The following is a 17,365-nucleotide window of genomic DNA, read 5'->3' as shown; positions in this document are numbered from 1 at the left end:
CTTAAGCAACTTAGTTACTCCACTGTCTGAAAATCGTGAGATTACAGAGCTTCCATTCAGAAGCAAAAAGCAAAAATCGAGAGAAAAAACAAACGCCTGGAAATTTTAATAATAATAATTTTAATTCAATCGCATAATTACTTTCAGAGCTCACTCACCTGTATTTCAACGAAAAAAAAAAGAAACTAAATGTCTCAATTGTTTACATGTTAAATAATCAATCAATCAATCAAATCTACACATTTACACACTTTCAATCGGACGAACATACAATCTTGATTTTTCTTCTTTTTATTCTTTCAATTTTTATCATCCCCTTTAATTACTCATAAATATAATTAATGAATTGCTGATGTTAATCTCGACGTGTCGTCGTGGTTTTGGTACCTGGGTTTGCCATGGGTAAATGGCAAATATCTGTACTTAATCATATGCTGAAAATAAAGAGAAATTCATTATTCTTTTTGAAAGAGAAGTCTTCAATTATAATTTTTTTAATTTCTCAATATAATTATACATTAACACCATAACAATTCTAATCTTTTCAACAATTCGGACATTTCTTCTTGAGCAATTTGAAGAAGGAAATTATTTTTACGTAAATGAAAAAAGAATAATAATTAAAAATCGAATTTTGCAAATTTTTTTGTCAAAAAAAATTGCAAAATTCGATTTTTAATTATTAATTTTTGCAAAATTTTTGTAGAAAATTAATGGTTGTCTGTTCATGATTCTTCTGAGCCTTGTACACTTTATCCTCAACATTCGATAGAATTGCTATGGCACAAAGTGAAAAATAAATAAATTTAAAATAAAAAAAATCGTTTTTTTTTACCTTAATCTGACGTTTCATCGTAATGCAAAACAATGTAATGAAGTACATGACGAGAATGGGCCAAAAGACTGGAATATTGAGGCAATTGAACATAGTGCACACAAGAGCAATCACTGTGGATTTTGATACAGAATACCAGAATTTAAATTCGGGTAGTCGTCTGATGAACGGCCGGAATTCCTCGTTCGATCTTGTGGGGAGTTCCGGGCCGTCGGCATCTAAAAAATACGACACTAGATTTTTTTTCGAATGGAAGTGTTGATTCCCCTAGAGAAACGCCAAAAGGGAGGAGTGAAATGAGTCATTCTCCACATTCTCTTCGATTTTCTCTGAAATTTTTGAAATTATCTCGCCAACAAGTGGATTTAAGGCAAAATGTCAGAACAACTTTTTTGTAGAGAATTAAATTTCCAACGAAAAAGGTTCTGTGACATTTTCTCGTAATGTCTGGCATTGTCGAGATAATTCAAGATTTATCGAAATGTGAGAGATGACTCATCCACGACTACTTTTAGCCCACGATTTTACCATCGAAATCCATCGCTGGATCGCTCCTCGGTGTAAGGAATGCTATGAACAGATTCAGATGGTATATCCCCAGCCCATATATAATAATGTACCAACCCTAGAACATATAATCAATTAGCAAACACATTTGAAGGATTAAAATCCCCTCGAATTGTTCATTTCACCTGTGAGATGAAGATACGTAATACAAATGTAACTAAAAGTGCAACTGAGAATATCCATCTCGATATGACGTGAGGTGTCCATAGATCTAGGTAACTCTGATACATCTATAATAAATAAATTCATTATTAATAATTCTATCGTAAATTCATAATTCAGTAGCGAAGTGGTAAAAAGTGGACTTGCCTCCCAGTTGAGTTTTTCAGGAATATCTCCGAATCTAAGGGAGAGAGCGAAATTGTTGTGATCACATTTGTTGTAGCTCTCAATCGGCTCTACAAAAAAGGTTGTAACAAAAATTTCGCTATCTCCCTTAGATTCCGAGATATTCATTGAAAACTGGTCGACAGTTAAAATTGACTTGTACCTTTTACCACTTCGCTCCTGAATTCTTGTTTAATTAATTCTTTGTAATGAGCCCAGACTGAGTCATGAATATTTTGAAAAATAATTAACATAATAATCGACCTCGAGGTCCAAATTATTATCTTAATTCAGTAGTGAAGTGGTCAATCGGTTTAAGTCGACTCATCTCCCAGTTGAGTTTTTGAGGAATATCTCCGAATCCTAAGGGAGATACCGAAATTTTCGTCATCACACTTGTTGTAGCTCTCAATCGGCTCTACAAAAAAGGTTATAACAAAAACTTCGCTATATCCCTTAGATTCCGAGATATTCATTAAAAACCGGTCAGCAGTCAAAATTGACTTGTACCTTTTACCACTTCGCTCCTGAATTCTTGTTTAATTAATTCTTTGTAATGAGCCCAGACTGAGTCATGAATATTTAGAAAAATAATTAACATAATAATCGGCCTTGAGGTTCAAATTATTATCTTAATTCAGTAGTGAAGTGGTCAATCGGTTTAAGTCGACTCATCTCCCAGTTGAGTTTTTCAGGAATATCTCCGAATCTAAGGGAGATACCGAAATTTTCGTCATCACACTTGTTGTAGCTCTCAATCGGCTCTACAAAATAGGTTATAACAAAAATTTCGCTATCTCCCTTAGATTCCGAGATATTCATTGAAAACTGGTCAGCAGTCAAAATTGACTTGCACCATTTTACCACTTCTCTACTAAATTGAAGATATTAAAGTAGTTTCGCGTCATTTCTAAAAAATTTACAGATAATGAATCTCCCTCCAAATAAATCTCAAACAAATTCGAAACGATTGGAGCAGAGATATTGAGATTTGTAGATCATCAAAATTGTCAAAACTACTTGAACATCCTCAACCCATCCCTGACTATGAGATTCCCACCTGTGACAGCCTCGTCGCGCCCTGGAAAAATACATTTTTCCTAGCAGGACCCCCGAGATCCTCATCCTGCATCATTTTAGCTCCTGAAATACCGAGAATCACCTGATTACCACCTGCACCATCAACTCACCCCCAAAACCAGAGGAAAAAATCGCTGAAAAAATCAGGTTAACTTGGAGGTTATGTGCATCAACCTGAGGCCCTCATGTTGCCTCATGTACAAGCCACATCTTATCAGCTCCACGAGAGAGATAAAAGCCTCCAAGCGAAGAGCAATAAAATGCTGCCTCGAGTTAACCTGTCTTTCCTGCTCCACAATCTGTCTAAAATAACTTTAAAAAAATCCTGGACATTTACCTATTGCCCTGTGGACGAAACAAGCCTCTAATATCTACTATAAACGCCCAATTACAATCGTAAAATCATGAAAAATGTGTGTAGTACACGTCACAACATTAATGACACTCCAGTCACACATGTACACTATACTTGAGCTCCAACTTGGTGTGTCCTTGGGACTTATCGAAGGTAAATTATTATAACGAGTGCTTTGGGGTATTTCAAGTTGTCACTTCATGTCTGCTGACGGTGGCTAATTATCATTGGGTCATTTCCGCCCGTCAGCGGACACGATTGGAGGTAAATTGTCGAGAAATTCAGTACTTACTTGGATGAGAGAGATAGATGAACAACTTGCGGTTGGATTTTCAACGAACACGACACTCTTTCCATTCGTGGAAATTCAAAAATATATTTCGGTTGTTCACGAGCGTGAACAGTGGCCTTTCTCACTCAATGTTCACGAGAAAAAAATTTAAACCTCAAAAATTTCTAATTCTCCGGAATTTTTCGGGTAAACAATGGATGAATAAAATTTATCGAGTCATTTTGAATGAAAATTTATACTCGGATTTTTTAAAAACTCACCGGTGCTGGAGGCACTCCACTCCGATGATCACCTAAAACCAAAACAGGAGAGAAATTTAATGTGAAAATTTTTTTTCATGAGACAAAAGTGTCAAGGAGTAGTTGCTGGCTATTTACCGTTGGTTGGAGCACCCCTCCACCTAGACATCGTCTCCAGGAAGTCGACCCTAAGGTTATCCTCGTCACATCCTCTCCTGGTTGCACTAACACTCACCACAACATCCCNACTCACCACAACATCCCCCCCCCGCAAACATCAACAAAGAGACTCTAAAACAGAATGAATAACAACTCGCGCACTGACTCGACGTAAACACAACGAAAAATCGAGGAATTTTGTTTTTTCCATTGTCTCCAGCACTTCACAAACACTTGCACATTCCCCCCGCACTATCGCAACTCTTGAAACACCAAGAGTGTCCCAGAATCCTCGAAAAATGTCAGGATAAAGCGAATGGTTCATTAACAAAGAGATGAACACGTCTCGACTCGCTGCCACCGACTGTTTTCGCTCCAATTTTTCTCCCCAAAATGGCGGTGTCAACAAAAATAGTCCGATATTTTTCTTCAGAAATCCTTCTCCATGTCCTTGGCCCAATCCTTTTTCGCCGATTTTATTATCAACAATATGGCGGCTTATGCAACAAAATGGCGACTATTGCAACAAAATGGCAACTATTGCAAAAAATGGCAGCTTTTGTCTCGGTATCGATGGAATTTCCATAATTTTTTGTCTCAGAAAATCATCTTGACTTTTTATCATCAGCCATTCAGTGTCATTTTAGCATCATCATTGATTAAATCCTTCTCACCGTCACTCTCAACAAAATGGCGGCCTCTGCCACGAAATGGGGATCTCCCCACTACCAATTCCCCTAAAAAATCACAACTACGTCAACAATCAAATACCCAAAATCCTATTGTCCCATCACCGCGGAGGATTTTGAACTCGCCGCTGATGTTCTATCTACCGCCCCCTGACCCTCCACCGACAATTCCCGACTGTTTCTCACCCCACTACGCGCAACCAGACGTTCCACGCGCAGCGCCCAACGTCAGCTATCCAATATGGCTGCCCTCGGGCCCACGATTTTACGTGATTCACAATGAGCGACAGAATGAATGGACCCAATTAGAAATCTGCAGAGAGTTATCTCTAAGATAAAAATTCATATAGGGGTGGAGGGGGTAAAACGGACACTGGAATTTTTTAAAATTATTCAAAAATAAAACAAACAAAAACAAATTCATTTTTTGTTTCTGAGCAAATTTTGTTTTTGCTCAGAAACAAATCGACGTGTCCTAAAAGAAAAGACGTAACTCCTATGCTTAAACATAGGAGTTACGTCTTTTGTTTTAGGAGACGTCGAAATTGATCAATTGAGCTCAGTTTAGACTCGTCACAAACGGAAAGAATTGTTCTTTGTATTGAAAAAAAAAAATTATCAAATTTTATCAACATTTCAACCCCTCATTAACATTTTAAGAAAAGTCAAAAGTATCCGTTTTACCCCCACCTCCCCTACTAATGTATGTCCAAGAGATATCGTTTTTGAAAAGTTATCTGCTGCTATATCGGTAAGCTATAGATAGCAAGCAGATATCCTTCGAAAAGTTATCTGCTAGCTCGCTAGTGATATCTTTTGGACAGAGATTAGTATAGGTTATCTTCCAGGAGAATATTCGTGGATTTTTGGGGTGGGGTCCAAGCATGTGAGTGGGATTTCCGTAGAGTGGGGGTACACTCGGAAGGATAAACTTCTACTAGATAGTCTAAATATGAATTTTCCATCTTAGAGATAACTTTCTGCAGATTTCTACTCGTGGAGGAAAGAGATGTCGCTTCTCCTGAAGACGTGCCCGACCCCAAGGGAAAAAAGAAAAATTCTAAATTAAATTATTAATAATTTTCTATAAAAATTTATTTTAAAATATGAACCTTACAAAATATTTATACTTCATTCGCCTATAATTCTATATATATATCTGTAGAATTAAACAATCTGAGCATATGTCTCTCTATCCTACGCCGATAAAATAATAAAAATGAACACGAAAATAATTTTGTCTCCTCTCATCTAGTGAAAAAAGTTCTCTTCAATTACCGGAGGACATGAACCGAAAGCAAGAGAGTTATTAAAGTCTATCAGTTCCTTGCTGACGTCTGTAATTAATCAGTATTGCCAATTGTTTCTCTCAATTAATATTTTTCCATTATATAATACTTTATGTCTTATGTTCCACTGCTCCTTCAGAACTTGAAATATATATCTGAGGTAATGAAGGCCTAACGCAGCTCTTGATAATGCGATGTGGATTGTCCATCGGTGATGCCCTGAGCCGCCAGCTCTGATAGGGTCCTCTCCAGATAGCTGACGTCTGGGTATCCATGCCCCGAGGTCGACGGTCCGAGCTCGGTTTTGTGGTGAATCTCGTTCCAGGTGACGACGTCCTCACGACCGGTTGTCACCGATCTGCCGATGGTGAAGATGAGACGTCGTTCGAAGGCTATCTGGAGGAGCCTGAGGACCCTGCGGCCAAGGTCGTTATCGGGGAGATAGCAGACACGGGGGAAGCCCACGGCATAGAATGTCTGGCCTGGGTTCGGGTGCTCGGGGCCCTGAATCCCAGATGGAATACTGGAAAAAAATGAGAAAATGGGGTTCATACGGGGCTTGGCCGACAGCTGGGGAAATTTCCGGTTCAAAACACTAGTCATAAGCCCTTCAATCTTCACTACTTCTCGAGTTATGGGGGAAAATATGCTCAAGGTCGAAATCGGTCCAGGGAAGTTCTAGACAATTTTTAGGTCCTAGGGACTTTCTAGGGATTTTTTTACGTTTTCTAGAAATATTCTGGTGGATTTCTTAGTATTTGGCGATATTCTAGGGATTTTTACGTTTTCTAGGAAGAAATACAGGTGGCAGGAGAATGGTGCCGATCGCAATCGATAGCTAGGGAAATTTCCGGTTCAAAACACTGGTCATAAGCCCTTTAATCTTCACTACCTGTCGAGTTATGGGGGAAAATATGCTCAAGGTCGAAATCGGTCCAGGGAAATTCTAGACAATTGTTTGGTCCTAGGGACTTTCTAGGGATTTTTTACGTTTTCTAGAAATATTCTGGTGGATTTCTTAGTATTTGGTGATATTCTAGGGATTTTTACGTTTTCTAGGAAGAAATACAGGTGGCAGGAGAATGGTGCCGATCGCAATCGATAGCTAGGGAAATTTCCGGTTCAAAACACTGGTCATAAGCCCTTTAATCTTCACTACCTGTCGAGTTATGGGGGAAAATATGCTCAAGGTCGAAATCGGTCCAGGGAAATTCTAGACAATTGTTTGGTCCTAGGGACTTTCTAGGGATTTTTTACGTTTTCTAGAAATATTCTGGTGGATTTCTTAGTATTTGGTGATATTCTAGGGATTTTTACGTTTTCTAGGAAGAAATACAGGTGGCAGGAGAATGGTGCCGATCGCAATCGATAGCTAGGGAAATTTCCGGTTCAAAACACTGGTCATAAGCCCTTCAATCTTCACTACTTCTCGAGTTATGGGGGAAAATATGCTCAAGGTCGAAATCGGTCCAGGGAAGTTCTAGACAATTTTTAGGTCCTAGGGACTTTCTAGGGATTTTTTTACGTTTTCTAGAAATATTCTGGTGGATTTCTTAGTATTTGGCGATATTCTAGGGATTTTTACGTTTTCTAGGAAGAAATACAGGTGGCAGGAGAATGGTGCCGATCGCAATCGATAGCTAGGGAAATTTCCGGTTCAAAACACTGGTCATAAGCCCTTCAATCTTCACTACTTCTCGAGTTATGGGGGAAAATATGCTCAAGGTCGAAATCGGTCCAGGGAAGTTCTAGACAATTTTTAGATTCTAGGGAGTTTCTAGGGATTTTTTACGTTTTCTAGAAATATTCTGGTGGATTTCGTAGTATTTGGTAATATTCTAGGGACTTTCTACGTTTTCTAGAAATATTCTGGTGGATTTCTTAGTATTTGGTGATATTCTAGGGATTTTTACGTTTTCTAGGAAGAAATACAGGTGGCAGGAGAATGGCGCCGATCGCAATCGATAGCTGGGGAAATTTGCGGTTCAAAACACTGGTCACAAGCACTTTTATCTCCTCAACATCGAGAGTTACTGAAGAAAATAATTTCAAAGTCAAAATAGCTCAGGGAAAATTTTAGACCATTTTTCAAGTTCTAGTAACTTTCTAGGGATTTTTTGCATTTTTGGATACTTTTCTAGGGACTTTTGCCGTTTCCAAGCGATTCTAGTGAATTTTTCCGTTTTTGGGTAAATCCTAGTGATTTTTTACGTTTTCTTCAATAACTCGAGAACTAGAACAGCTAGAGAGATGATTTTTTTTTCAATTTGTCGGTAAATTTTACGCTGTGTCCAGTGCAACCACTCTCGATTTTCTCGCGCCCCTCATTCTCCTACTTACTCATAAGTAATCTGGATGGTGTGGGTGTGAGGGAAGCCAGGAAGAGCCCTAGGTATCCTCGTCCAGTTCATGGACCCCGGGGGCTGATTCCCTCGTTTCTCCCCATAGATCATACGACAGACAGGGCACTGAATGTACATGGGATGCTGCTGGGAGCTCAGCATCGCATTGAGGCAGGCGAGATGCAGCCGATGATGGCAGCGGGTGAGTTCCACGGTCAGAGGCTCTGGGGTACCCAGACAAACAGGACACGAGTCCGTTCCATCGCTCTCCACCACTTTGACGTACTGCGAGATGACGTCCGAGTGCATCTGCATGTCCGCGGGATCCTTGAAGGCCTCGTCACTCCCGATGCTGCTGTCCAGGAGGTCAACAGGGTTCTCGTGGCTCAGGTAAGTGGAGACTGTGTCGACACTTGGACGACGACCGCTCTTGGTGCTGCTGGAGTCGGCGTCCAAGACACTGTCCCAGTTCTTGCGCTTCTGGGAGGACTCGTTTGACGTTATGGGGGCTGGCTCCATGGAGCTCTTGGTCCCGAAGATGTTGAAGTTGCTGAGGATCACTCGGGCTATGTTGGCGGGGCTATTTTCACTGCTTTTACTCTGAAAACAATGAGCAGCTTTTATGACCCCAAGCGTCATTACTATCTAAGCAATCCCAAAAATAATTGAAGAAAATGGAAGAAAGCAATACGAATCAAAAAGAAATACGAATGAAAAGTCATAAAAGTCATTACTATCTTCGCAATCCCAAAAATAATTGAAGAAAATGGAAGAAAGCAATACGAATCAAAAAGAAATACGAATGAAAAGTCATAAAAGTCATTACTATCTGCGCAATCCCAAAAATAATTGAAGAAAATGGAAGAAAGCAATACGAATGAAAAGTCATAAAAGTCATTACTATCTGCGCAATCCCAAAAATAAGTGAAGAAAATGGAAGAAAGCAATACGAATGAAAAGTCATAAAAGTCATTACTATCTGCGCAATCCCAAAAATAAGTGAAGAAAATGGAAGAAAGCAATACGAATGAAAAGTCATAAAAGTCATTACTATCTGCGCAATCCCAAAAATAAGTGAAGAAAATGGAAGAAAGCAATACGAATGAAAAGTCATAAAAGTCATTACTATCTGCGCAATCCCAAAAATAAGTGAAGAAAATGGAAGAAAGCAATACGAATGAAAAGTCATAAAAGTCATTACTATCTGCGCAATCCCAAAAATAATTGAAGAAAATGGAAGAAAGCCATACGAATCAAAAAGAAATACGAATGAAAAGTTATAAAAGTCATTACTATCTGCGTAATCCCAAAAATAATTGAAGAAAATGGAAGAAAACAATACGAATCAAAAAGAAATACGAATGAAAAGTCATAAAAGTCATTGCTATCTGCGCAATCCCAAAAATAATTGAAGAAAATGGAAGAAAGCAATACGAATCAAAAAGAAATACGAATGAAGTCATAAATCAGTAGCGAAGTGGTGAACCGGTATAAGTCGATTTTGACTATTGGCCAGTTTTCAATAAATATCTTGGAATCTAAAGGAAATAGCGAATTTGTTGTGATTTCCTTTTTTGTAGCTCTCAATTTGCTCTACAAAAAAGGTTATGACAAAAGTTTTGCTATTTCCCTTAGATTTTGAGATATTCATTGAAAACTGGGCAATAGTCAAAATAGACTTATACCGATCTACCACTTCACTACTGAAATGATAAATGGGTCAATCAAACCGTATAATTTGAAATCTTGAAACTGTAAACTGAAAAACTGAAGGACCCGAAAGACTTCATTCTGTTGTATGAATGGCTCTCGTTTTGATGTTGGGAATGCACTTGTGACAGAGTTGTCAATATTCTTGAATATGTTTGCGATAGATTCGATTTGGGTGTGTTCGTATATTAAGGTGTGCGAGACGTTACAATATTTTTTATTTTTCTATTTTTTTCCACCTTTTTGGAAGTTTTTTTAGAGCTGCCACAAGGCGGCTTCTTCAACGCATTCTTGGTGCTGGTGTTCTTGACATTCGGCGGAGGTAAGGCACGCCTGCCAGTCGCATAGTGCAGCTCATCGAGGGTGACCTTGACTAGAGGATATGGTGCTTGTTGCACCCGACGTATAGGTCGCACATACCCGGTGCAGCAGCGCACTTGGGTTAGGTTGCAGAAGTTTATTATGTAGGGGAAGCCCAAGTAGGTTTTCGAGACATCAATGGTTTTGTTTCCCTGTTGAGAAGAAAAATGTACATTTATTTTCGTCGTGACTTCAGAATTTTAGGAGGCGGAGGATCTTTTTTCTCATCGTCAGGATGAAATTTGAAGTTTCATGGTGATGAGGGGGGGAATGGTGATTACCGTTGCCCAAGCCTCTTCGATGAGGCACTGGACCTCCATGTCGTACGTGTGCCAGTCATCAGTGTCACCCGCCCACTCCCATTTGGCACCTTTTCCAGCTGGCGAGCCTGGCAGGTAGAACTTACGTCTGACACTGTGAATCTCCTCGCCATCGTCGCTGCACTGGGTCTTTGTCTTCAGGTTTATGTAGTACCTGAAGGACAAATCAAGTTCAAGTTCAAGTCTATATCGAACATTCAGATATTGTAACATAATGAGGAGTATTCGGATGACGTGTGATTTTCGAGATAAACATCTAGATCGGAAATTAGTGTATTGTCACATGAAAAAAAAAATGAAATACTTGAACATTTGTGGGGAAAACATGTAAAGAAAGTTCAAAATTATTTTCAAAAAAGGAAATAGAACATCGAAAAAAAATTATCTTGAAAATATTCACGAGGATAAAAAAATATCTCACCCCAGACAGAAAATTATCTTCAAAAATTTCCTAGACAAGAATTTTTTCACCAAAATAAAAATTTCATCTCGCACTGAAAGTCATCTAAAAAATAATCTGCTTAAAAAACATCATTTTTTAGATGAAAAAGAATCTGCAACCCCAAATTAGGAGTAATTTTCACGAATTCCCACAGCAAAAAATTATCTCACATTATCTCGAACTCAAAAATATCTGAAAAATTATCTCAAACTAGTTTGTTATCAAAAATTTCTCCCGCAAATAAAAAATAATTTTCAAACGGATTATCTAAAAAAATCATCTTTTGAGATGAAGAGTTATCTTCAACCCGAGAATTCCTAAAAAAAATAGGCTCATCTTATTCGAAACTCCTAATTACCTGTCAAGTGTTGTATCCGCATCATTGAGAAACACCCTCGTTAATTTCTTGAAATGTGCACGCTCGAGATGCTGCGAAACAGCGGGACTGTAGGGTCTCCATCTACCCTGTCTATTCTCCCACTCCCACACAACAACAGCATGCCCGTGCTCCTGTACGTGTTGTCCCTGTGCGTTCATCTTCACTATGGAATTTCACACGTACGTACCCAACACACAGTTACATGACAATGAGAGCGTGGGAACATTCGTCGGGCTCCACTCAGAGAGCGAATGAACCACCGATCCCCGATTTTGGGAGATAATTTATCGTTTTCGGGAGTTCTCCGAGGGATCAGAGACTCCGGTGCAGGGGTTGGGGGTGATTTTGCACTTGTCGAGGGCTGGGGAGCCCGGGGGTTACGGAATACGTGGGAACGGACACCTGAAGTGCCGAGGGGCTCGTGATGCACTGGCAATTGTTGATGATGAAGTGGGAACAGGCGACATCTACTGGAAGAACAGGTGATCGATCTTTCCAGTTATTCGAACGATTTTCTTGATCATTTATGGGGATTATGTTGTTTCATTTCAACACGGGATTTTCTCGTTTTTAACTTGACGATTCAATCAGATTCAATGATTCATCTATTTATTTATTTATGTTTCCGAAACTTGCTAATTGAGTTATCGACGCGATCAAGCGTTAGCGTCGCATTTCTATGATTTATTCAGTATTCATTGTGCATTCGTTGAGGGCTCACGTTGAGTGTATGCAGGCCGCTACTAGTCATTAACGGGGCTAGATAATTCTCACTATTTGTATTTATAACGAGTTTCAACGGGAATACTAATTTAACCTAGTTAATTATTGTGGTGATTAAATGACAGTGGCTATTTAATTCACCGGTGTCTGCGTCTATTCAATTAATGATCTATCGGATAGTTTCTATCTGGACTCAGTATCCTAGCACAGTATTTGGGGACTTCTGGTGGTAACATATTACCCCCATCAAAAAATATATAATATGGGCCAATTCTATATATTTATCAAATTAATAAAGATTATATAAAAAAAAATTGAACAATTTTTAATATTTTTTTTTGTAAAAATAATTAAAGTATTTTTCATTTTTTTAATATATTCTTTAGAAATCATTTTGAAAAATATATAAAATATATGTTTCATATTTTTTTTATATAAATTGAGCCAATTTAAGATATTAGTATTATTAATTTGAGATATTTTTTTCCATGTGGGTAAGCAGACATTAATGCAAGATTAGCAAAATTATTTTTTAATCAAAAAGGTGTATCTCCATTTTTTTTTACTTCCCTTGGGGAGAGCGATTCAAATAAAATGGCGCGAACGGATAGTTCACTTCAAGAGGGAGTCACCTGCCATAAATCAAAATGGCGGACGATTGATTTCCCAATACACAACAATATCCATCGCACAATTGGGAATTCAAAAAAAAAATTTTTTTTAACACTTCTTCAGTGATTTTTCCACTCTTTCGGTTTATTCAATTCCCCATATGTCTTCTGTGATACTTGAACGTGGAATAATCATCAATATGAGGGGGATTAGGCCGTAAAACCAATTTGATAGCTATGATGTGATGTTTTGTCAGGTTTGGGTAGAGTCTGACTGTCAAAAGTTGAATAAAAAAATCATCACCGTGGAGCACAAATGCGTATTGTGTGAGGCTGAACTGGAGAGCAAGGAGGCACTCCAGGAGCACTTCAGGTAATGATAAAAAATTTATGAACATGAAGCAAGAGTCACAGTTCATCATTATTAAAATTTGTCAACACTTAACCGTTGAAATTTACCACAATTCACAAAAGGACGATTTATTGGAGGAATTACGGAATATTAGGGGTCGAAAATGACCCCATTGTGTGCGCAGAAAAATTTCCGATTCCAACCACTGCTGATGAATTTATTTCGCCTCAAAATCATTAAAGTGACGTAAAAAATAAGATTTTAAGATTTAAATTGATTTGCTTCGATATTTTGAAAAATTGGAAAGATGAAGGGGTTCAACACAAGTGAATTTCATCGGAAATTTTCCTGGCTTTCGAATGAAATTCGTTTCAACTCCTTATCTCTTCAGGTTCCCGAGATATTATTAAAAAACGAAAAAACAATTTCCCAATTTTTTATTATTTTTGTTTTTTATTTTTTAAAAATGATGTTTTATATCTGAATAAGTGAGGTGATTGATGTATAATAGGTATTTTTATGTATGACTTTTTTAGGCTTCGATGGGCCCTTGCCTGAAGTGACAAATAAACAAATTGAATCGAAATTGAATAGAATTGAAAAAATTAAAATAATTGCTAGAATTGAAAATTTGTCATTAAATGCAGAATTTCTGTTGAAAATTGAATCCAGAAAACATGCTAATAAGGAGATTGATGGACGGGGCAAGCCCCAGGGAAGAAAAATACAGAAGAAGCCGAATAAAACAGATGAATTATGTGACATTTGTGGAAAGACATTTGAATCCATCACAGCGACAATTCGTCACAGATTCAAGATGCATCCGAACTCACCAGCTAAATTCTACTGCAGTTACTGTGGGAAACAGTTCCCTTTGAAGGTGAATGAGCCCTCCAAAATAAAAATTTCCAGCCCTCCGCATTTGAATTAATTTTCTCCATTCAATTTCACATTATAATAACTAATTTTAGACTCACCGAGACAACCACATGACCACTCACAATCCTGAGGAGAGTAAAAATACCTCTAATCATAAGAAATGTGAAGAATGTGATATAGTTTTCTACAATCTAAAGGCACTCAACTATCACTACCGATCGATTCACAAAAGGTATTTTTTTTTTAATTTGAAAACGACAAGAATTTTGTCCTCTGGAAATTCTAGGGACATGTACTATTTTTTTTTCTTTCATTTCAGACTGGTACATATTTTTCAACCTATAGCCACTCCCCCTCCCAGCAACAAGATCAAGGTGAATTCGATGAACGATGCATTGAGTGTCTACTACTGTCACATTTGTGGTGTCGAGTACATCGTGAAATTCAATCTCCAGCAGCACCTCGAGAAAGTTCACACGCGGGTAAATAATGATGATAAAATTATTTGAGCTGTTTTATCGTGTAGCCAGGAAAATTTCCGGTTAAAAACACTGGTCTTGAACCCTTTTATCTCTTCAAATTTTCGAGATATTGACGAAAATTGTTCCAAGGTCAAAAATGTCCCCAGAAGGTTCCAGAACAATTTTAAGGATCTAGGGATTTTTTAGTAATTTTTCGCGACTTTCTAGGGAATTTTTACGTTTTCTAGTGATTTTTTACACTTTCTAGTAGTTTTTTCCAGTTTTCAGTGGTTTCTCATTTTCAGGGATTTTTTTAGAACGTTTCATGCTGTTTTGAATCTATCTTCTAGTGACATTCTAGTATCTATTACTTTCTAGTGATTTTAACAATATTCTAGGGATTTCCTAGGGTTTTTCGCTTTTTCCATGGTAAATTGGGAACTTAAGGGTCCAAAAAGGTTACAAATGTCTTCGGGAGTTTTTACAAGGATTTTTAAATTCTAGGGAATTTTTTTGTATATACGTATTTCTAGTAACTTTCCCCACTGTCTAGTGATTTCCTAGTGTTTTTTCACGTTTTCTTCAATAACTCGAGAACTAAAAGAGCTAGAGCAGTCGTCAATGAGACATTTTCACCGGAAATTTTCCTCCCAATCGATTGGTGAAATCGTTTTCCCTATGTTCATCACAGGAAGAGCGAGAACGGGTTCCAGATGATCTCATAAAGTGCACCATGTGTGCCGCCCTCTTCTGCAGCAAGAAAGCTTACGAAGTACACAACAGCTATCACCAACCTGACGATCTATACGTCACATCCGAGGAGCAACGACTCCAGACCATCACCAAGATCGATCAGGACTTCGATATCAGGAGGGTCAAGCCAACTGTTGACAAGTACATACCAAAATTGACGGGACGCAGGCCACAGAAGAGGCGGAGAGTTAACGAGAAAATTGGTGACTTTGTCCATGTGACAATCAAGGAAGAGGATAAGTCTGATGATGAGGGGCCGGGGGGCAGTCAGAGCTGCCAGAGTGACTCTGACAGTGATGTACCACTTCAGAAGAGGCTCTTGGCTAGTTAACAATGTCAATGACAATAAGATAATTCATTGATTATCTATATTTGTTCGTGAAGTTGGACGAAGGAATAAAATCAAATTTTTGAAAATTCATTCCCCTGTTTTTTGAGGCTATCTCGAGGCTCTGGAGGGGTTAACATTCGTAACTAGCTCTCTAATTTCCCTAGATATTACTAAAACATGTTTTGAGCTCAAAATTTTTAACTTTTTTTCTGTGTATTCAATTGCTTAATGGGGCAAATTGAATAATAATGAATAATGGGTCGCCATGTGAAAGTTTCGATCGAAAATTTCCCTGGCTTTCATATGAGACTAGACTCATTCTTCTAGGTCTCCGAGTTATCGAGATAGCCATGAAAAAGAAGAATTTACGAAAGTTGATGTCATTTTTTTTTTCAACTTCGTTAGTATGTGTTTTAAACTTTCGCAACAATAAATTCCAGTGATTGCCATTTTCTTACTTTTCCAATGTCCTATGAATATTCGAGAAGCTATTGTGATGATTCGTTTTGTATGAGATGATGATGAATAAAGTAAATTTATGGAAAATCTGTGGAAGGGCTCGGAGTGTCTTGTTTACGGGGCAAAATGGGGAGCGCGTGACTTATCGGATTAATTTTCAAGTTTTGTAGTGATTTTGTAAATTGATGCTGTGGTCTATTACTTGTGGCCTATCTGGCGACTGTTGGTTGAGAGGGATAAGGATGATTTGATCGTTTTTTTGCAATGTTTTCTGTTAATCCGTTGATCGGTTGTGTAAATAATACTAGGAAGGAATCGTGAAGTATCTGATTGATTTTGATGCTCTGTTTAGTGCCTTTTTCTGTGAAAATGAAGTTAATATTTTTCTCTCCCTGAATTATTGTTGTGACCGTGAAAAATTCCATTGGAATTTAATGTTTAGGATGAAATTATCGTGGGGTTAATTTATTTTGGGATGAATCGGTTGGGGAGTCCGGGATGAATTCCCCAGATGTTTCATGATCTGTCGAATGGGGTCGATTTAGACCCCCCACAGCAGCTACTTGTTTCGACATTTCAGAAAAATTGAATTATTCCCTGGAAAAACTTGAATTTCCCGCCCGATTTTTGGCGGGAAGTTGTCGATAGGGGCGATTCCTGTTGGATGCGCTGTCGGTGATATCGAAAATGATATTTAAAGGGGTAGAATCAAAAACAAATGCACAGAAAACGTACGAAAATCGTGGATGACCAAGGATGACTGAACTTTGACAGAGAAAAAGCTGTTATCATTATTTATCAATCGAAGAATTGATCGGAATTAGCGGATCTGTGACGCTATCATCGATCTGAGTAAGTAGAATAATTTTTTATCTCTTAAAATACCCGGAATTGTTTGTGTTCATGCAGTTTCCGATACTAACCTCAAAGTCAGCAGAATAACAATTCATATTGCGTTTCATCATGCTGATGAAGTTATTGTTGATTAATTGAAATTGATTTGTCACGCAGATTCATCTCCGATTCACGATTCTTTCCGGGAATTGAAACTAATTTGTTCTCGGGTTCGGAGAAGGGGCACATCAAGTGCGATGACGAAAGTGGAATAACGTTTTTTATGGTTTTCACATACCAGTTGTAATTATTTGATAAAAGTCAGTCCGATAATCCCGGTAATCGTGGTTTTATAGCTCTAGCCGGTTTTTTCTAGTTTCCAAAAAAATTAAACCGGAATTGGTGTTATCAGGTGGCCAGGGGAATTTCCACTGAAGAAGGCGTAATAATTATTGCAGCCCATTTACTCTCGAAATTTTACCTGTTTTCAGAAAAAATTTTCGCATCTTTTTTTTTAAATTTGATGAAGATTTTTTGAAATTTTGATTTTTACCCTAATCCAACCCCCTTCAACCCC

At 38.0% G+C, this 17,365-nt stretch overlaps 3 protein-coding genes across 3 annotated transcripts; 1 reads left to right on the top strand and 2 right to left on the bottom strand.

The window, feature by feature from the left end:
* Positions 1 to 137: 137 nt before the first annotated feature.
* On the bottom strand, positions 138 to 3,439 carry LOC107039720 (protein RER1). Its single transcript, XM_015259481.2, has 6 exons — positions 3,147 to 3,439; positions 2,790 to 2,872; positions 1,528 to 1,632; positions 1,364 to 1,460; positions 836 to 1,053; positions 138 to 434 (listed from the first exon to the last, which is right to left on the bottom strand). Exons 2-6 carry the CDS (start codon positions 2,862 to 2,864, stop codon positions 339 to 341), a joined length of 591 nt encoding a protein of 196 aa, XP_015114967.1. The 5' UTR covers positions 2,865 to 2,872; positions 3,147 to 3,439; the 3' UTR covers positions 138 to 338.
* A 2,169-nt stretch (positions 3,440 to 5,608) lies between these two features.
* On the bottom strand, positions 5,609 to 11,824 carry LOC107039807 (protein deltex). Its single transcript, XM_015259622.2, has 5 exons — positions 11,365 to 11,824; positions 10,526 to 10,718; positions 10,124 to 10,396; positions 8,173 to 8,774; positions 5,609 to 6,355 (listed from the first exon to the last, which is right to left on the bottom strand). Exons 1-5 carry the CDS (start codon positions 11,541 to 11,543, stop codon positions 6,004 to 6,006), a joined length of 1,599 nt encoding a protein of 532 aa, XP_015115108.1. The 5' UTR covers positions 11,544 to 11,824; the 3' UTR covers positions 5,609 to 6,003.
* Positions 11,825 to 12,770: 946 nt separating this feature from the next.
* Positions 12,771 to 16,045, top strand: LOC107039808 (zinc finger and BTB domain-containing protein 16-A). The gene is made up of 5 exons (XM_015259623.1): positions 12,771 to 13,092; positions 13,744 to 13,951; positions 14,043 to 14,182; positions 14,270 to 14,432; positions 15,103 to 16,045. Exons 1-5 carry the CDS (start codon positions 12,965 to 12,967, stop codon positions 15,493 to 15,495), a joined length of 1,032 nt encoding a protein of 343 aa, XP_015115109.1. The 5' UTR covers positions 12,771 to 12,964; the 3' UTR covers positions 15,496 to 16,045.
* The last annotated feature ends 1,320 nt before the right edge of the window (positions 16,046 to 17,365 follow it).

The sequence above is a fragment of the Diachasma alloeum genome, unplaced genomic scaffold (genome assembly GCF_001412515.2).
Source record: "Diachasma alloeum isolate Michigan unplaced genomic scaffold, Dall2.0 Dall_scaffold_00307, whole genome shotgun sequence".
Lineage (NCBI taxonomy): Eukaryota > Metazoa > Arthropoda > Insecta > Hymenoptera > Braconidae > Diachasma > Diachasma alloeum.
The sequence above is the reverse complement of the archived record's forward strand: the minus strand, read 5'-3'. Positions and strand labels throughout refer to the sequence as shown.